General features: G+C 42.2%; 1 protein-coding gene across 11 annotated transcripts in view; it reads left to right on the forward strand.

Moving 5' to 3' along the window:
- tmem245 (transmembrane protein 245) overlaps positions 1–23,675 on the forward strand; it is a 181,043-nt gene that overhangs the window by 91,660 nt on the left and 65,708 nt on the right. For all 11 annotated transcript variants that reach the window (XR_015078412.1, XR_015078413.1, XM_085988173.1 and 8 more), the window contains 4 exons: positions 1,168–1,250; positions 4,480–4,570; positions 10,775–10,873; positions 11,207–11,338. Coding sequence is in view for 9 of the 11 variants with exons in the window: in XM_085988173.1 (XP_085844299.1) it covers positions 1,168–1,250; positions 4,480–4,570; positions 10,775–10,873; positions 11,207–11,338 (405 nt within the window). In the remaining 2 variants the exon portion in view is untranslated. The remainder of the gene's footprint in view (positions 1–1,167; positions 1,251–4,479; positions 4,571–10,774; positions 10,874–11,206; positions 11,339–23,675) is intronic.

A 23,675-nucleotide genomic window follows, 5' to 3' on the forward strand; every position in this document is an offset into this window, starting at 1 on the left:
TGGTATGGTAAGCAGTGCATGAGGGAGCTTGCCTCAACCCATCTGCTGCTGAAACCCTCATTTAGGCTTTTGTTACCTCCAGACTCAACTATTCCAATGCTCTCCTGGCCGGCCATCTATCTTCCACCCTCCGTAAACTTGAGCTCATCCAAAACTCTGGTGGCATATTCTGACTCTCACCGAGTTCCGTTCACCCATCATCCCTGTTCTCGCTGACCTACCTTGGCTCCCAGTTTGTCAGTGCTTCTACTTTAAAATTCTCATCCTTGTGTTCCAATCCCTTCAGGGCTTTGCCCCTCCCAATCTCTGTAACCTCCTACGACCCTTCGAGAACTCTTCTTTCCTCCATTACCAGCCTTTTGTGCATCCCTGATTCCTTCCCACCCCCCCCTCCTCCCCCAACCTCCTCCCCCCCCCTCCTCCCCCAACCACCCCCCCCCTCCTCCCCCAACCACCCCATTGTCAGCCATGCCTACAATCGTCTAGGCACTAAGCTCTGGAATTCCCTCCCTAAACCACTTTGCCTCTCTACCTCTCTCCTACTTTCAGATGTTTCTTAAAACATACCTCTTTGACCAAACTTTTGGTCGCTTACCCTAATATCTCCTTGTGTGGCTCAGTGTCACGTTTTGTCTCGCTCCTGTGCAACATGTTGGGACATTTTAATGCAAGTTGTTGTTGAATGGTCAGTGCCTCTTCATTGGCACAGAGTGGCAGATGGTAAATAAGAAATAGGAACAGGAGTAGGCCATACGGCCATAACGTGGGAATACTCGAGGAAGGGTTTTAAAAAATGCGATCATGGGTTGGGAGCAGAATTAAATGGGATGTCCTGACTGGACCTATTCTGCACCTCCTGATTACCAGCCAAAGCAAATGATATTCTGGGAACAGGTCATCTCTTAATCCCTACAATAGCAGAGGTTATGTTTGAAAAGTGACTACCATATTGTGCTCGTGTGTCAGTCATCCCTTTCATTGGAGAGTTGATGTCTTCATCCAAAATAATTAAAGAAAAAAGAATACAAATTTGGGCAGTTTGCTGAAAAGAATCAGAAAAATTGAACAGAAACTCTGAAATGAAATTACTTCATGTTTCAAAGACTTGAGAAAAATAGTTTTCTTTCTGCTTACTCTTGTATGGTTCTGATCGCTGTATTTCTGCAGGTTCATGAGGAAAGTGTCCACATGATCAAAGTCACCAGCAATCTGATTAATGAGACCGTTGCTAACCATCCTGAGTGGGCAAAGTAAGCAGTAAAACCAAAAATATATTCGAGTTTTTCTATGTCCTTATTTTTTTCTCTCCCCATTGTATCTGCTCAATCTTAAATATGGAAACACTTCTCCTTTATCATGTTGGCTAAAAGGAAAATGTTAGATAAGTTAGTTGAGCTAAAGGAAGACAAAGCGCCAGGAGCTGATTACCTGGGATTCTGGGGGAGGTGAGGGAAGAAATTGTCATGCTTCTAGAAATTATAAAATTATATTTTATGGCTCTGCTGAGTGTGGATGTGTGCTGGGGGTGGTAGTGGCCAACGTAGTTTGCATTTTTAAAAAGGTAGACGGCCATTTTAGGTAATTACAGGCCAGTTAATTTATCATCTGGTAGTGAAAATTCTAGCGTCGCTAACAAATAGCCAACATAGATTTCAAAAGGCATGTTTATGACTGAGATATCTCATCAAATTCTTTGAGGGTAACAAATGTAGTAGGCAGGGGACATGCAGTAGATGAAGTGATGCATTTTGGAAGGAAACGTGATGAGAGGCAGTATAAAGTAAATGGTACAATTTTAAAGTGGGTGCAGGAACATACTTTATATTTTTTTTAAATTTAAATAGCTATCCTTGGCTTAATTAGAGGCATAGGGCTCGATTTTCATTGGGCCGTTGAGGCGGGATTGGAGCCGTGTGGGGGGTTAAAATCGCAAAATCGATTCCCAACCCGCCTCCATGCCAGTTTCAAAGGAGGCAGATACCCGACCTGTGCTGGGACCCCCCTCCCCGAGGTGGGAAGGGGATTAGTGCCAATTAACTGCCTGTTAACAGGCAGTTTTTAGCCTAATCCCTATTTTTATCCCTGAAGTGTGGGATTTCCGACGGCTCCAAACCACGCCAAGTTAGCGAGGCGGGCTGAGGGGCTTGGAGGGTTTGAGATGTCCGGTGTTCAGGTGAGTGATGTGTGCATGAGTGCAGAGGTAAGTGTGTGTAAAGTGTTTAAATAAGTTTTACTTCCCTTTACAGCCTTCCTTCCTTCAGGTCTCGGGAGTCCCTCATCTCACCGGCACAGAAAGCAGAATGGCCGCAAGCCGTCAAAAGTTGCAGCAATCAGCTTTCTGTTCTGGAGAGATCTCTAAATCAGCCTGAGAGGAAGGAATTAACTTAGTGTACAGATTGTCAGTGTTTGACAGCTTCAAAGAGCTGTCAAATGCTGATATTTCATCTGTCAAAAGCTCTTGACAGATGAAGTGTCAATCTGTGACGTCACCTGTTGCCGGGTGGCCCTTAATTGGCCTGCTGAGCCCGCTGGGCGGACTCGACAAGGTCAATCAAGTGAAAATCGTGTGGGTTGGCCACAACTCAATGGAGGCGGGACTACAACCAAAAGTTGTAGTCCCACCTCCTACACGCCTCCAGTATCAAAATCCAGCCCATAGAGTACAAAAGCAAGGAAGTGATGATGAACCTTTTATAAAACACTGTTTCGGCCTCAACTGGAATAGTGTGTCCAATTCTGGGCACCGCACTTTAGGATGGATGTGAAGGCCTTGGAGAGAGTGCAGAAAAGATTTACGAGAATGATTCCAGGGATGAGGGACTTCAGTTATGTGGATAGACTAGAGAAGCTGGGGTTGTTCTCCTTAGAGCAGAGAAGGTTGAGAGGAGATTTGATGGAGGTGTTCAAAATCATGAGGTGTCTAGACAGAGTAGATAGAGAGAAACTGTTCCCACTGGTGGAAGGGTCAAGAACCAGAGGGGACAGATTTAAAATAATTGGCAAGAAAGCCAGAGGGGAGATTTACTCTGTTATGATTTGGAATGCATTGCCTGAAAAGGGTGGTGGAACCAGATTCAGTCGTAACTTTCAAAAGGGAATTGGATCTCTACTTAATAAGAACAATTTGCAGGGCTATGAGGAAAGAGCGGGGGAGTAGGACTAATTGGTAGGTCTTTCAGAGAGCTGCACGATGGGCCGAATGGCCTCCTGTGCTGTATGATTCTAGTTCACATGGACTTTAGGTAAACCTTTGGTAAGTTGCTTTTTGGGAGATTAGATTAGTGGGTATGGAATTAGGAGCACGATGGTAACTGGATGCAAAATTGGTTAGAAGGGAGAAAACAGTAAGAATTAAGGGCAGTTCTTCAGTGTGGTTGGATTCAGTTCTGGGGTCACTTCTGTTCACTGTATATCAATGATTTTGGTATAGACCTAGAGGGAGTGGTAAAATTTGCATATTATACCAAGATAGGAGGTATAGTTAATTTTTTAAAAGGCCAAAGGAAGGTGCATAGGTATAATAATGGAGATTGGGCTGAAAAGTGGCAGATGGAATACATTTTAGTAATTAAAATAACACCATTAATTCTACTCTGAACGGAAGTAGGCTTGGTACTGTGGAAGAGCAGAGAGATTTGGAGGTATAGATTTGCACGACATTAAAGGTACCTCAGGTTGATAAAACTGTTTTTCAAAAAAAAAAGCTAATGCAATTCTAGGTTTTATCACGGGTGTAGAATATAAAAGCCAAGAGGTAATAATGAGCCTGTTTGAAACCTTAAGACCTCGGTTAGTTACTGTTTGCAGTATTGTGCTGCATGCTGTAGGAAGGATATTAAACCTTTAGAGAGGGTACATCTCTGATTCATTAGGATGCGGCTTGGTATGAGGAAATATAAGTAGGCAGAAAGACTTGAAATTGGGTTGTTTTTGTTGGAACAACGCACAAGACAGGGCAATAAAGTACTTAAAATGATGATGGGATGGGTCAGGGTTGATGGAAGCTGACTTTGTTTCTAGTAGTTCAGGGGTCAAGAACGAGCGTCCACGATTAAATAAGAGATTTGGAATAGAGGGCAGGAGAAACTTCAGAGAATTGAGAGGCTGTGGAATTCGCTTTTAGGTTTGTGGTTGAGACGGAAACTATTTCAACATTTAAGATTAGATTGAATAGCTGGATGAAGGAAAAGACGCTGATGGGATATGGGAACAGGTTGGGTAAATGTGATTAGAACTATTTGCTCGTGTGTAAGGTAAACGCCGACACCGACTGGGCCAAATAACCTGTTTCCATGTTCTTCCTAAACAATATGTATGAAGATATATATAGAAAGAAGAGAATGGGTAATAGATGAGATAGAGCTTTGGGTTTTTTTTTTTGGAGGATAGTGGACCTTTTGGGGGCATATTGCCAAAGTGTGGTTTTCTTTCCATGCTTCATTTTCTCAAGTCACCTTTTGCTGCCTTGAATTGTTTCAGCTGGCTTCCTGAGGCCCAGGTAATACAGAAGGCATTGAATTCTGCTGCCAACAATGTGTACCAGTATGGAAGAGAGTGGATAACCCACAAGGTAAAGGCACAACTGCTAGAATTCTAACATTTAATATCTGATACAGTTTTGTTTTTGCTTAATTGTGATCTCTCTTGTGAAGTTCATTTCTGTGGCACAGAACAGTATTACCCTTGATTCTCATCCTGGACATTTGATTTTTGTTCAGTTGATGTAGAAGAGGCTTGTGAACAGTTCGAGAGCAGGAGAACGGCAACTAGGCTTCATCTGCTGAGTAGAATGTAGCACCCAAATCTTAGTCACATGGATCTCCTTAACTGGTGTTGGATCAACATTTACTTTCTCCAGTCTTTATTTTCCTAAACATCTTTGTTGTCCTTCACTTTCCCCAACAAAGAGAAGTAGAAAAAAAGATGATTAAAGTATCAGTCGGGAGTGAAATGGGCTATGTGACCATATAAAGATATTTGGATTACTGTCTTGATTAAGCATCTTTATTGTCATAGATGAGTCCAAATTGAAATGCATGAAGTAGTCCTTTGGCCCTCATCAACATTTCAAGGTACTCAAGCATTGTTAACATGGCTGACAGGACTGACCAGGAGTTGGGAGAGTCCTTGGAAGTTTGTGATTTTTTTTGGCCCCTTACAGCCTTCAGAAATTGTCTTATTTGGATGGATGAGGTGTCAGACTTTAATTCTTGAGATTGTGCCTTTGTGAAGTTTCTCCTCTAATTGTGCAGAAAGAACTGAGAAAACATCTTGGTCACTGAAATAAAGAATAGATTTGCCTTCCAAAGCTAGGCTTTATTAACTTTAAAATCTGCAGCACATCTTCCCACATCCAGTCCCAACCAAAGCTGGAAAAGAACTGAATTTAAGGTGGCCACAACACATCATGTGATCATCAACTACCAATGAGATTACAACATATATCCCAAGGCAGTTAACAAACAACCAATCACAATACTTTTACTAAACAAGGAATAATCACCACATTCACCCCTCCTTTTAAAATATACTCCAACCTAAATAACCTTTACAATTTATTATTTACAACTAAAACTATGCACAAGAATAAAACTGTTCACATGACACAATACTAAGTGAACAACAACAAATAGTAACATTGCACATAAGTATTAAGTATCTCTCAACTAAAATAATATACTATAATATTTCAACAATTTTAAAACATTACTATCAATTTAAAAGTCCATTTTCAATCGGTCGACCGGATATCTTGTTCGTGTCGACCTTCTTAACCTTGGTGAAATTCCTTGCCCTCCCACACCAGAAGGCACAGAAGTATCTTCAGCAGGAAGGCTATCCATTTCCGGATTAGAAATCCCATCAGAAGGTAAACTGGGACGGTCATAAACATCTATCAAGGGCTGACTAATAGAAGTATAATTATCTGCAATCGGATTGGAAATATTCGTAGTATCTGTAACAGCATCCACATTATCTGAATCATGACTCTTGTTAATATCCTCAGAAGAGGGCTGGCCCCCACAAGGTGCCAAGTCTTTAATTGAAACAGTACTTTCTTTCCCATCTTGGAATCGAATATGAGCATATTGGGAATTTGCCTCCAACAGCTCCACCTCCTCCACCAAAGGATCATATTTTGACAATCTAACATGGCGTCGAAGCAGCACAGGTCCCTGCATAGTAAGCCATGAAGGTACCGAATATCCTGTAGTAGATCTCCGCAGATAGTTGAAGAGCCTTTCATGGGGGGGTCACATTAGTAGCCATTGAAAGCAATGATCTAATGGAATGCAGGGCATCAGGCAGTACCATTTCCCACTGTGTATTCTTAAGGTTCCGGGATGTCAAAGCCAACATAACTGCCTTCCAGATCACCCCATTGTATCGTTCGCACTGTCCATTACCCTGGGGATTATACGGGGTAGTTCTACTAGTAGAAATTCCCCAACTCTGAAGGTATTCCTTCAACTGGGAAGACATAAAAGAACTTCCCTGATCCAAATGGATATACGCAGGCATCCCAAAGATGACAAAAAGTTGAGTCAGACATTTAATAACTGTAGCAGCTGATACATCTGCACAAGGAAAAGCAAAAGGGAACCTTGAAAACTCATCCACAACAGTAAATATATATCGGTTTTGAGTAGTTGAAGGAAGAGGCCCCTTAAAATCGACGTTCAAAAGGAGAAGTAGCCTTTATAAGATGAGCTCGTTGAGGCTTAAAGAAATTCGGTTTACACCGAGCACAGATAGAACATGATGAAGTCATCTGCTTGACGTCTTCAACTGAAAAAGGCAAGTTCTTACTGCGTACAAAGTGTATCATCCTCGTAACCCCAGGATGACATAAGGCATTGTGAATCACAGAACAATAAGCCCTCAACAGTGGATCAGCAGCAACATTATCCTTCCCCGGACGATAAACTGTCAAAATGGTAACATGCCAACTCAATCCTCCATCTCATTTTATCATTTTTGATCTTTCCAAAATGTTTAACATCAAACATAAAGGACACAGATTTTTGATCAGTTACCAACGTGAAATGTCGCCCCAATAAATAATGTCTCCATTTACGCAATGCTTCTACTATTGCGTATGCTTCTTTCTCTATTGAAGAATGAACAATAGTGAAAAAAGACAAAGTACGTGAGAAAAAGGCCACAGGTCTTCCATTTTGGTTCAGAGTAGCCCCAATTGCAAAATCCGAAGCATCCGTCTCGATCACAAAGGGAACCTACTCATCAATAGAATGCACAACTGCTCCTAAAATATCCTTTTTAAAATTCTCAAAACATGTCCTGGCCTCCCATGATAGAGGATATGTCGTAACCCGAATAAGAGGCCGGATCTTCCGTGAAAAATTTGCAATCCAATTAGAATAATAAGAAAACAGTCCAACAACTCGTTGCAAAGCCTTAGAATTAGTAGGACAAGGTAAATCAATCAATGGTCGCAGACGTTCTGGATCTGGTTTAATCTTGTTTCCCGAGATAATATACCCCAATAGATTTACCTCAGTAGTTGAAAAGATACATTTCTCTGTTAAAAGTTAAACCAACTTTTTCTGCAGCTTGAAGGAATCTTTTTAAATTAGAATCATGCTCCACCCTTAGATGACATCACAGTGTGTGGCAAATCAAGTATGAAAAGGTATCAGAGAGGGAGTTATCACTTATAAAAGCATCCATTGTCCGTTGAAAACAAGCAACACCATTAGTAACACCAAATGGTATTCGGCAAAACTGATACAGCTTTCCACCAGCCTCAAAGGCCGTATATGGTTGATCCTTCTTAACAATAGGAATCTGATGATAAGCACTCTTTAAATCAATAGTGCTAAAAACCTTATACTGAGATACTTTGTTGATAAGCTCATCAATCTTAGGCAAAGGGTACGCATCTAATTGAGTATACCTATTAATAGTTTGGGAATAGTCTATCACCATTCGTTTCTTGTGTCTCTCGTTAGTCGTGACAACTACTTGTGCTCGCCAAGGCGAACAACTAGGTTCAATGATTCCTTCCAATAAGAGACGTTGAACTTCAGAATTAATAAATTCTCTATCTTGACTACTATATCTTCTTGACTTGGTAGCAATTGGCTTACAATCCGACATCAAATTGGAAAAAAGTGATAATGGAGAAATAGATAGAGGTTAATCCACAAATAGATAAAGGTGGCTTAGTCCCTCCAAATGAAAGACTAAGAGACTCGTGTAACTGAAGCACATAATGTCCAATCAAAATATCCGCACAGAGATTAGGCAAAACAGATAGGCGTATATCAGTATACGTATTACCTAGAAGAATCATTTTCACAAAGCAACAACCGGCTATTTGTGAAGTAAGGGTCATCTGAGCCATACACACCTGATACGTAACAGGCGAAATTTTCAAATGCTTCTCCTTCGCAAACTGAAGACTTATAAAACTCTCAGTACTGCCCGTATCTATAAGGGCCTTCACTTCCAACCCATTAACTTGAGCCGTAACTATAGCTTTGTTTAGGCCATGAGCAAATGCAGCAGAAATTGATGCAATAAACGCCCTATCTAAAGGCTGAATAGTCACAGAGGAGGTAGTGGAGAAGGGCCCTCCCACACCAGGAGAGGAGGAGGTAATTGAACCTGATGATTTGCACACGCGTGCATAATGACCTCTCTTGCCGCATTTACTACACACAGCCTCCCGAGCAGGACACTTCAGACGAGGGTGCCGGATATTCCCACAAAAATAACACTTCTGAATCCTAGAGGCAACAGCCGCCGAAGTAGAAACTGTTTCAGAATCTAGTAAACCACTCCCATTAAGTCCACGTAATTCCTTTTCATCCGAAACTGCCGAAACCATAGTCGCAGGCCGATTAAAAAGAGCATAAGAATCCGAACTTCTCTGAGCCACATCCAATGTAGAAGCTTGCTCAAAAGCACTTTTAAGATCCAAAGTCTTATTTTCTAACAACCGCTGACGAATTGATCTAGACAGTAATCCATTAATAAAAGCATCCCGTGCCGATTCTTCCTTATATTCTTCAGCCGTCACGGCCTTATAATTACAGTTAACACTAAGGCACCGAAGTGCTTGTAAATAAGTATCCAAAGATTCTCCCACCTGCTGCCTACGGGCAGATAGAAGGTGACGTGCAAATACCTCATTCTTTGGTTTAACAAAAATCTTTTCCAATGTAGAAATAGCCACTTCATAAGTTTTACAGTCCAAAATATATTTATATACATCCGGAGCAATGTAGTTGATCAGCATATTCAGCTTATTTAGAGACTCTTGATCCAACACACCCAAAAAGTTTTTAAATGTACAATACCAATGTTTCCATTTATCATCCACTCTAGCAGAATTGGGGTCAGCCTTGAATCGTTCTGGTTGAAGATATCGCTCCATTCTAACTTAAAGTTAATAAATTGAAATAAAGAATAGATTTGCCTTCCAAAGCTAGGCTTTATTAACTTTAAAATCTGCAGCACATCTGCCCACATCCAGTCCCAACCAAAGCTGGAAAAGAACTGAATTTAAGTTGGCCACAACACATCATGTGATCATCAACTACCAATGAGATTACAACATATATCCCAAGGCAGTTAACAAACAACCAATCACAATACTTTTACTAAACAAGGAATAATCACCACAGTCACCTATCTGCCTTAGAGTGTGGCACATTTAACTTTTTTCTACTCCACATCTAAGTACCAACAAGCACACCTTGCTTTTCTGACTTTGGTGTATTGTCTGCAAACAAGGGGTGTATTGTCTGTAACCAGAGCAAGGCCCAGGTATAAAAGTAATGCAAACAGCAAAAGCATAAAATAATTGCGTGGACCAGGCTCTTGGATACCACAGCAATTCCTATGTACACAGGCTGCATTAAAATTTGCAATATATAGGGATAACTGACTCCCTCCCTCCCCCCACTGTTCCTTGAGTACCAGTCCGAGTCATTCTCTCTTTGCATATGCTAAATGCCAGCATTCTAGCTTTGGAGCAGTGCGCCATGTGGTCCAGAAAGGTGGTATTTCAGTACAAATTAACTGGTTAACAACTAGATGTGAAAGAAACTGTGTTAGCAAAATAGCCTCATATGTGATGTCTTTTTTAAGCAGATTTAAAGTTTTTGACAATGCACAGGAAGATATTAAAGCCACATAGAAACATTTAGTAACTGACTGATCAGGAATTGGAAGTCATTGGTAGTTTGTGAGGAAGATTTCTTTTTCCCCTACAGACTTGAGAAATTCTTTGCAAGAGTGAGCCAGTGGGTCATGATGGATGAGGTGTCTTACAGGGGTATCTAGCATCTGTGAAGCATCTCCTCTAATTGCGCAGAACAAACTGAGAAAACATCTTGATCATCTATCTGCCTTTAAAAAGTGGTGCACATGTAACATTTTTATACTTCTCCTGCCCTAAGTACCAGCAAGCACCCTTTGTTTTACTGACTGGTGTATTGTCTGCCCCTCCCTCTGCTCCACCATTTAGCCACCAACCCCCTGTACTCTGGAACAGTCTCCCTAAATTTCCCTGTGTTGCAACCTCCCCATCTACTTTCAAAACCCTCCTCAAAACTCTTCTCTTTGATCATGCGTTTGGTTGCTTGTAACCATAACTTTTCTCCCACTTCGTGTTCGGTGTCCTCTGATCACCGCTAAAACTCCTTGGAATGTTTGTGAAAAGTTATAGGTAAATTCTTGATACAAGGTTTCTCTTTACTTTCAAAATTTATTCTATGCTGATTAGTATTTTGTGTTTGTTCAGCTTCATAAAATGTTAGGAGACAAGATGCACAATACAGCAGTTATAGAGAAGGAAGTGCTGGAGCTGTGGGACAGATTGTATCATAATTGGTTTGTGAAGGTGAGTGTGCTAATGTAAAAAATGGTCCCAAATTCTAAAACAAATATTTCAGAATACCCTTACCTCCCTCCCTCTGTCTTTCGCTCCCTCCTGCTGACTATCCCAACTGCCCTCCCGCCCTCCCTCATGCCGTCTCTCCCTCCCGCACCCCCCTACCCCCTTGCCGTCTCTCCCTCCCGCGGCCACATTCCCATATCAGATCTCACTCTTCAGCCAACTGCTCATCCATGCACAAGCTTTCATTCGGAGCTTTGTTAGATGTTTTAATAAACAATGCAAAAAGTTGGCTATGGCACGTATTTGGATACCCTTTTACATTCTTTCTTTGTTTAGAATGTAACTCATTCTGGAAGACATAAAGGTCACAAATTGGCCATCAATCGACAAAATAGTTGGCTTGGTGACATTTTGGACTGGCAGGATGTTGCCTCCTTCATTCATGAGAACATTGAGACATTCCTTTCTGTGAGTATCTTAAATTTTAATTATTTAAAAATGGATTCCTTATCTTTGTGATAAGGTCACCTACACTAAAGCCTTAACAGCATAGTTTAAAATCTAGCATATAATCACCTTTTCATACATGTGTTTATGTTCTGTAGAAAATAACTTATTTGGACTGTATAGTAATCTTTATATATTAATTTATTTAAGATACTTGTAAATTTGCTTTTAAGTTGACTACGGTCCTTTTTCAGGTTATTCTTTCCTGCCTTCTCGTTGGTATTTGTACTACCCCGGTAATAAATTATAAAAACTAGTATGACCAAAAGGGCCAGTAGTCATGGGAGGAAGTTAGAGAGATTGTGAGATGGTATAAGCAGAGAATAAAATCACAACTGGGAATAATAAGGCAATTACTTAAAAAGAGAAGTGTTTAATGATCTATTAAAATATAACATCTTCTGGCCTTCAAAAAGCAATGCATCTAAATGGATAATTTATTTAAACTTATTTTCGGGAAATGGGCATTGCTGGCAAGGCTGGTATTTATTGCCTATCCCTTAAGAAGGTGGGGTGTGCCGCCGCCTTGAACTGCTGCAGGTGAAGGTGCTCCCACAATGCTGTTAAGGAGTTCCAGGATTTTGACCGAGCGAATGTTTTCAAAGGTTTAGACAATACTGCAAATTATATAATCACACAAATTTGTAGGGTAACTCTTAATTTATAAAAAATAAAAAAAATTGAGCTCTTCCAATGGGTTCAGTGGCTAATTTTAGTTCCCTCACTGTTGGGTTGCTAAAATTGACCACACTCTGCAGGGGGTTTGAAAAAAAATCAACAAGAAAATTGCACAAGGCATGGATCTCTGAAAGCAGAGGCAGAAGCCCAGGCCTCGCAGGAAGGGTCAGCTCCTTTAGTTTGGGGGAGGGTTAAATATTGCATCCTGATTGGAGATATTTTGGTTTACGGCCTGGTTATTGAAAGACCACGACTCGTAGATCACGGTCCCTCAGTTTCAGTGCTAAATATAGTCCTTTGCTCCCTCATGGTACCCACTAATAGAGCTTGTAGCACAAAATGGAAATAGTTTGTGCAGTGACCATCTTCTAAGTCAGTTAATCCTCTTGCATGTGATTTCCTGAACATTCTCCAGCACTCTTTCAACATTAGCTTAAAACTCAAGTCTATTTGTTTCCATGTTGCAGCTATTTCAGTTTTTCATGGCCCATTTGTTTGGGTGTTATTTTGGAAATTGTGCCCAGTTAGGGATTTGCCGAAGAAGAAGGTTTACAATTAATCAGCCCATGGTTTGAACTTCCTCAAAAATGTGTGTTTAGGTTCTTGCACGGAAAACTGAATGCTGCTTTTGGTTTTGGCTCAGAGCTGGTGAACTTCAATCCCTTATTGTAGATCATCTGTATTGATTTGGCATTATGACATGGTTCTCAACAGGAGTTTATATCTAAGGTCGCTCCCCAATTAAATTTTGGTGAAGAAATTGTTTCATTTTATTCACCACCAAATATGTCAGAACCAAACACTTTCCATGATGTAGATGCTTGCAGAATGCTAAATTATGTATCTCTCTCAGAACAATGTAGTGAGATGTGACAATTACTTAGTCAACAGTTTGTGTCATAGGAGTTAAGTAGCAGATAGCCAAATGCTACCAATTTCCAGAGAGAAAGCCATATCCCCATCAGGTTCCAACTGATACCACATGCAAGGCTGACACATGGAGCAATCCTCACACAATTGCTGAACATTGCTGTCTGGATTTAACTGCAGCCAATGACTGACATTACATTTGACATTTGGTATTATGGCTCCTATGCAGAGATTCCCCTCCCTCCCTCCTAAATCTGTACTAAAGTATCATTCTTTAATCTACATCCTCTGTACATTGTAGAAAATCAATACATTACTTTGTAGGGTTATATTCATTATTTGAATGGTATGCAGCCTCCACACATTACAAACCCACCGATTCAACCCTGTAAGCCCTACAGGGATATACTATTTGGCAGGGGTTGTCTTAAGTGATTAGTTTCAGTTTAGCTTCAGGTCAGAACAAAGAGGCACAATTGCACAGTTCCTGGGATTTTATACAATGTCGGAGTAGAGACCGTATGTGTGCAGTGTCATGACATCTTGAGTGTTCAGCAAACGGTTTAGCTGGACTATATGAGGATGTGTATAATTCGAAGACACTACAGAAATTTTTATAATAGTGCCTTATGACACTGTTTTTGGCCGAAGCAATCCAAGGTCAGATGCAGCAAGAGTTTCATCCTGAAAATCTGGCCAGACAATTTAACACCTCAGAAATCCAACCCAGCTCCCTCCAAAAAAAAAAGGTACCATATTTTCCCTAAACAGTCATTCTTGTGGAATTTTGAGAATTAAATTTTACAACCAGTGCTGGCAATTCTATGCTATAGATTTGTAACCACTGGGAAACGAAGTTGAGATGGCCTAAAATCATATTTAGTGTTTTACAGCTATTCAAGGGTGTAGACATTCATCCTATTGATCTAAACTTGATTTGAACACCAGCTCCAGAGGTGAATGAGCAGTGTTGTAACCCACTGTCTCACCCAATCTCTTGGTTTACAAGATATAATGAAGCTAGCATATTGAATATATATTTCTGGGCGAAAATATTCAAGGCAGTTAACTGGTTAAGGAAATGCAATGATGCACTAAAACTTTGTAAAGTAAATGCCGTTTCATTTTATTTAACGCAAAAAAATGATTATTGTCCTACTTTGTTTTGGTCCCCTTTGCAACACATTCTCCCTATTGAGAGGTACACAGGACCTGCTCTCAGATTTCAAAATTAGTCAAATGGGTACAAGGAGTGACCTTGGATTGACTTGACCATTCATTTTTTTTTGTCCATGGAATCTGGTAACCTGGTTGAGATTAGAAACTTGCCATATAGAGAGTTGTGAGTACACTGTTGCTTTATTTTTAAGCAAAGAAATATGCAAGACTCCCTTTTACTTGGCTATAATAATTACTAGTAAAATATTAATGGGATAAGAAACTGAAAATGAAGATAAATACACTCCTGAAATAGTGCTAATTTTGTCTTCTCAACATTGTGCTAATAACCTGAATATATAGATATAGGCCACAGTTTAAAATTGTTCCCTTTATCAGATACTTGGTTATTTTTCAAAATACAGGCATGCTCATGTGCCTCAGCTGCACATATGTTAATGGTCAATGAATGTTAATTAAATCTTGCAATATCAAATTTGCAACTAAGTGGCTATCATAAAATTTCCATTCTCTCCAAAACATGCATATTGGTAATTGGTGAGGCATGTTCATGCGTCCTGCAATAAAGTGGTCACCCCCAGCATAACTAAATTGAATCAATTTCAAAGTGGTCCTTGACTTTTTCCTTGTAGTGTGATGAGTTGATTTAGGATGACTGTAGTAACATTGTGGAACCAAAATAGATGCAAAAAAATTAGAAATCTTCCCTTTTATTAGAAGAATGTTGTGGTCCAAGAAGTATGCTGTTTTCTTTTATTAAGATTAGAGCATTTTTCTTCATTAAATTGCCATTCCAAAATTATTTTAGAAATAATTGTGTGTATTATATATGTAGAATATAAAATACAGCTCGTTCACACCAATGGTGGCAAGAAACCAGACAAAAGGGGCATATTTTCTTGGGTATGCTGCACCTAAATTCTTTGTAATTATAGCTTAAGTATTAATTTTATGGGTCTCCCTTTGACTAAAGAAAGGTTTAGCAAGTATTCCCTACAATGTTTGTGAATTGTTAACTTGTATATTAGAACTGTTTCAATAAAAATGTGATTCTTGCCTTAACTGGTTTGTCAGCAGGGTTTTAACATAAGTAGCATCTGTAGTGCCTCCTTTCGTTCCACTTGGTCTACTTTACAACCTAACGTGAAAATTGTAATATATTGAATAGCATTAACAATTAAACACAAAATCAGAGGATACTTCCTGTGTTTCACAAAAACTGAATTAAAATCTTTCACGTGAGACTTGTAAGTCAAGGTGAACAAAATGATACTTCTTTGTGCAGAACTTTGTGTGAAAGTGAACTTCTGAAGTTAAGTTGTCAAAAGGCACACAATATAGCGATATTCACAATGTCATATGGCTACTTCATATGTACTATTTAAACATTGAGGAAAAATTGTTCCCAGAATGGGTTGCTTTGTATTAACACTCAAACCTTCCATTTTATTACATTTACTGCATTAGAACTTTATAACAATTTTAACATGTGCAGCGACATCATTCGAAAACACGTCGGGTTCCACATGCACATTAATGACACCCAGCTCTACCTCACTATCACCTTTCTTGACCCCTCCACTGTCTCTAATTTGTAACACTGCTTGTCCAACATCTAGTACTGGATGAGCAGAAATTTCCTCCAACTAAATACTGGGAAGACTGCAGCTATTGTCTTCAGTCCCCGCCACAAGTTCCGTTCCCTACCCACCGACTCCATCCCTCCCCCTGGCAACTGTCTGAGGCTGGACCAGACCGTTCACAACCTTTGTGTTATATTTGACCCCCGAGATTAGTTTCCGGCCACATACCCACTCCGTCACCAAGACTGCCTATTTCCACGTCCATAACATCGCACAAATCCACCCCTGCCTCAGCTCACCTGCTGCTGAAATCCTCATCCATGCCTTTGTTACCTGCAGACTTGATATTCAACAACAACTTGCATTTATATAGCGCCTTTAACGTAGTAAAGCAAACATCCCAAGGTGCTTCACAGCATTATCAAACAAAATTTGACACGAGCCACATAAGGAGATGTTGGGGCAGATGAGGTAAGTTTTAAGGAACGTTTTAAAGGAGAAAAAACAGGTAGAGAGGCGGAGAGGTTTAGGGAGGGAATTCCAGAGCTTCGGGCCTTGGCAGCTGAAGGCATGGCCGACAGTGGTGGAGCGATTTTAAATCGGGGATGCTCAAGATGCCAGAATTAGCCGAGTGCAGAGATCTCGGGAGGTTCTAGGGCTGGAAGCGATTACATAGATAGGGAGAGGTGAGGCCATGGGGGGATTTGAAAATAAGGATGAGAATTTTAAACTCGAGGCGTTGCTTTACTGGGAGCCAACGTAGATCAGCAAGCACAGGGGTGATGGGTGATTGGAACTTGGTGTGAGTTAGGACACGGGCAGCCGAGTTTTGGATGACCTCAAGTTTGCGAAGTGTAGAATATGGGAGGCCGGCCAGGAGTGCGTTGGAATTGTCAATTTTAGAGATAACAAAGGCATGGATGAGGCTTTCAGCAGCAGATGAGCTGAGGCAGGGGCAGTGTCGGGCAATGTTACGGAGGTGGAAATAGGCAGTCTTAGTGATGGCGCAGATATATGGTTGCAGGGTCAAATTCCAATGCTTTCTTTGCTGGTCTCGCATCTTCCACCCTCCATAAACTTGAGGTCATCCAAAGCTCCGCTGCCTGTCTCCTAACTCGCACCAAGTCCCCTTTACCCACCACCCCTGTGCTCGCTGACCTACATTGGCTCTCGGTCCGGCAGCGCCTTGGTTTTAAAATTCTCCTCCTTGTTTTAAAATACCTCTATGGCCTCGCCCCTCCCTATCTCTGTAACCTCCTCCAGCCCTATAACCCTCCAAGATCTCTGCGCTGCCCCAATTCTGGCCTCTTGCACATCCCCGATTTTAATCGCTCTACCATTGGTGGCCGTGCCTTCAGCTGTCGAGGCCCTAAGCTCTGGAATTCCCTCCCTAAACCTCTCCGCCTCTCTACCTCCCTTTCCTCCTTTAAGCTGCTGCTTAAAACCTACCTCTTTGACCAAGCTTTTGGTCATCTGTCCTAATATCTCCTTGTATAGCTTGGTGTCAAATTTTGTTTGACAACATGCCTGTGAAGCACCTTGAGGCGTTTTACTACATTAAAGGTGCTTTAGAAATGCAAGTTGTTGGTGTTGTTGCAGAATATGTGGTACTTTTGTAACAGCAGAAACAAGTTTAGAAAAGTGACAGTAAAGTAAGTTTAGATTTTTCGAATTGCAATGACATTCACAACATTGCCCATATTTTTGTTTTCCCAAGCCACCCCTGCCATGTTTATAATGGAGAGCAACATGCTGCTGCTGGTACTGTCCCTAATAAGTGAAATGCAGATGTCAATACAACAAAAGCAAGGTCTGGAGTAATGGAAAGTTTAAAATCGCCACTATAATCTGACTCTCCCAAAAAATGATGAGCAAATACATTTAAATGTAACTTTTCTTGTCCTGTCATGGTTGAATGTTAAGTAATGAACTGATTTTATTTTGTAGCAAAACATAGTTCCAGAATTTACAATCTTCATCTATCTGCAACAAATACCTGAATGCTTAGTTTGATTCAGGTGCGAAAGCCAAGTCATCCTAAAAACCCTGATTAATTAGCAAATCATAAACTTGTTCCAGCATGGTAATATTGTGCAACAGTTGTAATGGTAAAAAGTGATGGAAAAATAGGTACGTTTACATTTACTTTTTCCATTATTTCTCAAGGGCATATTCAAACAATTGTTATTAAGTTAATATTTTTGAAGTGGCTGCTAGCTTAAATTTTTAGGAGAACAAGGAGATGTTGTGATATGGAGTTTGAGAGAACTTAGTGGAGTTGACATGCTGTTTGGAATTATTGCTTCAATATGTTACCTGATATGTTGATCATGGTTCCTGATCAGATGAGTGCCATAGTTCCTATTGACGATTACTAGTAATTGTGCACAGAATGTGGATTGGGATTTCTCCATGATTGTAGTTACACTTATCTCATTATAAAAAAAATAGTTTGGTTGTGTTTGTTAGGGATTTCAGGGGTGTACAGTATTATGTCCGTGAATGATTGAGACACGGACAGCAGGAGTTAACAAAACACGTCTTTACTGGTGGAAGTCAATAGTGAAACTAAAACAACAGAGGCTCACTAGCGCCTTTTATACAGGGGTGGTCACTGCCGGTACTGCAGTCTGAGACCAGTTATTCTCTTACAGGTACATACACAACAATTCCTCCCCTTTTAGATAAACAGTACATAACATTCATTTAACAACTAAATGATAACTAATTACAATCACAATTATTGTTGCAAGATACATTGGTTAAGTTTAAGCAATTATAAGTTCAGTCTTTGAGGAGGCTTCCTGATTCTGTCTGGATAACGCCTCTTTGGGGTATCAGGTTCTTCTGGCAATGTTGAGTCGGGATCAATGTCGTTGTTTGGTTCACCTGCTTCCAATATTACCGGTTCTGCGGTAGCTGCAATTGGAACGTCGATTTCATTACCAGGTGTATCAGATCGTGGTGTGGAGTTGATGTTTTCCAGTGACTCTAGAATCTGGTCAGCATGGCGTCTTACAATGCTCTCCCCAACGTCCACGGTATACATGAGAGGTCCTTGTCGTGTACAAATCGTTCCTGGCTGCCATTTCTCAGTGCGGTAGTCCCAGGCCAAAACTGGTTGACCTATCTTAAAACTCCTGGTCGGCCTTTCATTCATATTCTGAAACTGCCTGTTCTCCACATCTCTTCGGACGTTTGGCTTAACCAAATCCAAGCGGCATCGTAGTCTTCGATTGAAGAACATCATGGCTGGAGTTTGGTTGGTAACCGCATGTGTCGCATTCCGGTAGGCAAACAAGAAGTTGTCCACCTTGTGTTGTAGGGGTATATCTTCATTACACATTGCCTTGATAGCCTTCTTGAATGTTTGGACAAACCTCTCGGCCAATCCATTAGTGGCTGGATGATATGGGGCAGATGTGTAATGCTTAACACCATTGTTCTTTAAGAACCTCCGGAACTCTTCAGACACAAACTGTGGTCCATTGTCAGAGCAAATCTGTTCAGGCAGCCCATTCCTGGCGAATATGGTTCGTAAAACTGTGATAGTTTTTTCCGTGGTGGTTGACATTTTTATTACCTCTGGCCACTTTGAATGTGCATCCACCGCAATTAAAAACATCGAGTCCATGAAGGGACCAGCAAAATCAACGTGCACCCTTTGCCATGGAGATGAGGGCCACTCCCATGGATGCAGAGGAGCTTGTGGTGGGGCGTTTTGGACCTTCTGGCATCCTGCACAGCTCTTGGTCATCTCTTCAATTTCTCTATCGATTCCTGGCCACCACACAAACGCTCTGGCTAAGCTCTTCATTTTTACCCCACCCAGATGACCCTCATGAAGCTCATTGAGCACTCTATCCGTCAACTTAGGTGGAATTACTACTCTGGATCCACACATCAAGGTTCCTCTGCACACTGACAGCTGTTCTCTTCTCGGCGAGAATGCTGGAAGCAGTGGTTCGCCATGTGCTGGCCATCCCTTCACCGTTAAATCATAGACCCGTGATAGTGTCGGGTCATTCCGTGTTTCCTTTTCTATGTTTGCATTCGTCACAGGGAGACACTCGACTATGGTCGAGTGGAATAACTCCATTGGATCCACTGCAAGGTCGTCTTCTTCCACCGTCGGCAACAGTAGGCGTGACAATCCATCAGCATTTCCATGCTGTTTAGTTCCTTTGTACTCGATGTCATATTGGTGTGCCCCTAGGAAAAGGGACCATCTCTGCAGCCGTTGTGCTGTCATTATCGGTACGCCCTTCTGAGGGTTGAAAATGGAGACAAGAGGTTGATGATCGGTTAGTAGAGTAAATTTTTGACCGTGCAGGTAGTGATTAAACTTCTTCACCCCCCACACTAGGCTGAGGGCCTCTCTGTCAATCTGGGCGTAGTTACACTCGGCAGAAGTTAACGAGCGTGACGCAAAAGCTATCAGCCTCTCTAAACCATCAAGGAATTTATGTGACAATACCGCCCCAATGCCGTAGGGAGACGCATCACACGCCAGTCTGATTGGCAGTGCTGGGTTGTAGTGAGCCAATGCTTCCCTTGAAGTGATTAAGTCCTTACTCTTCTGAAAAGCACGCTTACAATCATCGCTCCATTTCCATGCTACCCCCGTTCGTAGCAGGGCGTTCAGTGGGTGCAGAATTGTCGACAAATTCGGCAAAAACTTATGATAGTAATTCACCAATCCGAGGAATGACCTCAGTTGCGACACATTTTCAGGTGCTGGGGCCTTAACAACCGCTTCAATTTTGTTAGGGGACTTATGTAGCCCCTCTTCGTCAATCACATGGCCACAATACGATATCTGTTTCTTAAAAAATTCGCACTTGGGGCGGTTGGCTCGCAGCCCATGTTCCCGTAGTCTAGTGAGCACCTGTTCTAGGTTGTTAAGGTGTTCACTGTCATCTTCACCTATTACAAGGATGTCGTCCAAGTAACACGGAGTCCCCGGAATCCCTTGCAGGACTTGTTCCATCGCTCTTTGCCATATCGCCGGAGCCGATGCTACTCCGAATACCAATCGATGATACTGGTAAAGACCTTTGTGAGTGTTTATCGTGAGATACTTCCTAGAGGACTCTTCAACCTCCATCTGCAAATATGCTTGTGTTAGGTCAATTTTTGTAAAACGCTTCCCTCCAGACAGTGAGGCGAAGATGTCTTCTATCCTTGGAAGAGGATATTGTACTGTGTGAAGGACTGGGTTCACCGTCACCTTGAAATCCCACAGATGCGAATCTTCCTTGGCTCCCCAGGCTTATTGCTTAACGTTTTCTTCATGACAGGAACGATGGGTGTCGCCCACTCGCTCCAGTCGACCTTAGACAACACGCCCGCCTTCTCCAGATTCTCCAGCTCTGCCTCGACGGCTGGGCGAATTGCATATGGTACCGGTCTTGCTTTGAAAAACTTGGGAACTGCATTCTCTTCTATTTTTATCGAGGCGGTTACGCCTTTAAGCGTGCCCAGTTCTTGTTGAAATACCTCTTTGGCGTTAGCTAAGATTGTTGACAATCGTCCAGGAGTGACGTCTTCATCTTTTTTACCGTCCACCGTCATTGCATGAATGGAGTGCCAATCTAAGTTTATCTTCCTGATCCATTCCCGTCCCAATAACGGTGGTCCACCATTTGGCAGTATGTAGAGATACAATTTTCATATTTTCTTGCCATTGTATTCGACAGGCACCCTTATTTTTCCTCTGGGGTATACTTTTTGCCCCGTATACGTCGTCAAGACGATGGATGTCTCTCTCAAGGGTATGTGTGAAAATAACCGCTCGTAGTCTCGTCGATTCATGACGGTTAGCGCTGATCCTGTATCCAATTCCATTTTAACTTGGGACCCTGCTATCGTGAGGGTGACCCAAATGGTTCGGTGATCCTCTTTTGCGATTACATTGTGAAGTTTGAGACAGCTTAGTCTCCTGTTCCCGGATTCACTATCGCTCATCTGGTCTTTGGAACTACTGTCCGTCATCTTTTGTACTTTCTTGTACGGTTCCTTAGTAGCCTTTTTGTTGTCGCTGGTCTTCTTCCCAGACCTGCAAACTCTAGCAATGTGTCCCATCTTCCCGCATTGCCTGCATATTTTGTCTTTGGACCAGCGGTCCTTCTGGTCATGGTTAGTTCTGCCGCAGCGATAACATTTTGCAAATCCCCGTGTCATTTCGTGGGTGCCGTATTCCTGTGGTTTTTGTTGAATTTCTGCAGCTCCCTTGGCTGCTGCTTCATACGATACTGCCACGCTGAAAGCCTTATCTAGCGTCAGCTCTTTCTCTGAGAGTAACTTCTTCTGTGTTCCTTCACTCAGGAGTCCACAGACAAATTTGTCCCGTAGGGTATCTGCCAGTCCTGCTCCGAACTGGCAGTGCTTTGATAGCTTGCGTAGTTCCGTAAGATACTCAGCATTGCTCTCATCTTTGTGCTGAATTCTCCTGTGAAATTTAAATCTTTCTGCTATCAACAGCGGTGCAGGGTTTAGGTGTTCCTGTAGGACAGCAACAATTTCGTTAAAACTCTTCGCCTTCGGTTTGGCTGGAGTAATCAGGTCCCGCAATAGGCCGTACGTTCTAGCGCTTATTAAGTTTAACAATATCGATGCCTTTTTCTCCTCCGCTATTTCGTTTGCCTCGAAATATACCTCGACTCTTTCCACATACGTGGTCCAGTCCTCTATTAAGAACATAAGAAATAGGAGCAGGAGTAGGCCAATCGGCCCCTCGAGCCTGCTCCGCCATTCAATAAGATCATGGCTGATCTGATCCTAACCGCCAATCCATTATCACAGAACCATCTCCTGAATCTAACAGAATTAGACACACGAAATAGGAGTAGGATCAGGCTACACGGCCCCTGGGCCCACTCCGCTACCCACAGGGCCATGACCGATCCGAACCTGGACTCATGTCCAAATTCCTGCCCGCTCCCCGTAACCCTTAATTCCCTTTACTTCTAGGAAACTGTCTATTTCTGTTTTAAATTTATGTAATGATGTAGCTTCTGCAGCTTTTTGGGGCAGCATATTCCATGGACCTACCACCCTCTGAGTGAAGTAGTTCCTCCTCATCTCAGTTTTGAAAGAGCAGCCCCTTATTCTAAGACTATGCCCCCTAGTTCTAGTTTCACCCATCATCGGGAACATCTTCCCCGCATCCACCCGATCCAACCCCTTCACAATTGTATTATCAAAAGCAGTGATACAGCCAGTCTTCGGCATCTTGCAAATCTAAAATGGCGCCTCCTGCGCTTTGCCTTCTTCCCCGCTGATTAAGATGGCGCCTCCCGCGCTTTGCCTTCTTCCCCGCTGTTGTTAGCGCTGCTTTCCACAGTTTCTTGCGCGTTTAATATATATATTTTTTTAAATTATTCTCCCGTCGTGGAACAACCCTGTGGGACTCTTGCCTCCCTCGTCGCGGGTCTATACGCAGCCCGGCTTCGTAGCACCGGCCGCGCCCTGTGTGCTCCACCCTCTCTCTCTCTCTCTCCTTCCTGACAACGCTGCTCGGCCCCGTTGCAAACCACCCGCTCGAGTTCGCGACCGCCGCAGCCCAGGAAGGATCAGTGCACTACCTGCCACCAGCCCGATTTAGCTGAAGCACCGTCGACAGGAACCAGGCCCCGCATCCGACAGCTTCTCCAGCAATCTTCAACTCTGCAACACAGGGCGGATGCCCACAGTCGACGCCTGTTTCTACTGCCTCTTACTTTTTCTTCTTTCTGGCCTCGACCTCTGCTCACTTCGCTGTAGGAACGGATCCCAGAAGGTGGTGCAGACTGTAGGTAGGTTCGTATCTGCTCGTCGCCAGTATTACGTCCGTGAATGATTGAGACACGGACAGCAGGAGTTAACAAAACAAGTCTTTACTGGTGGAAGTCAATAGTGAAACTAAAACAGAGGCTCACTAGCGCCTTTTATACAGGGGTGGTCACTGCCGGTACTGCAGTCTGAGACCAGTTATTCTCTTAAAGGTC

Source organism: Somniosus microcephalus, chromosome 5 (genome assembly GCF_052327205.1).
Source record: "Somniosus microcephalus isolate GS21.2 chromosome 5, FLI_Smic_1.0, whole genome shotgun sequence".
In the NCBI taxonomy this organism is placed as follows: domain Eukaryota; kingdom Metazoa; phylum Chordata; class Chondrichthyes; order Squaliformes; family Somniosidae; genus Somniosus; species Somniosus microcephalus.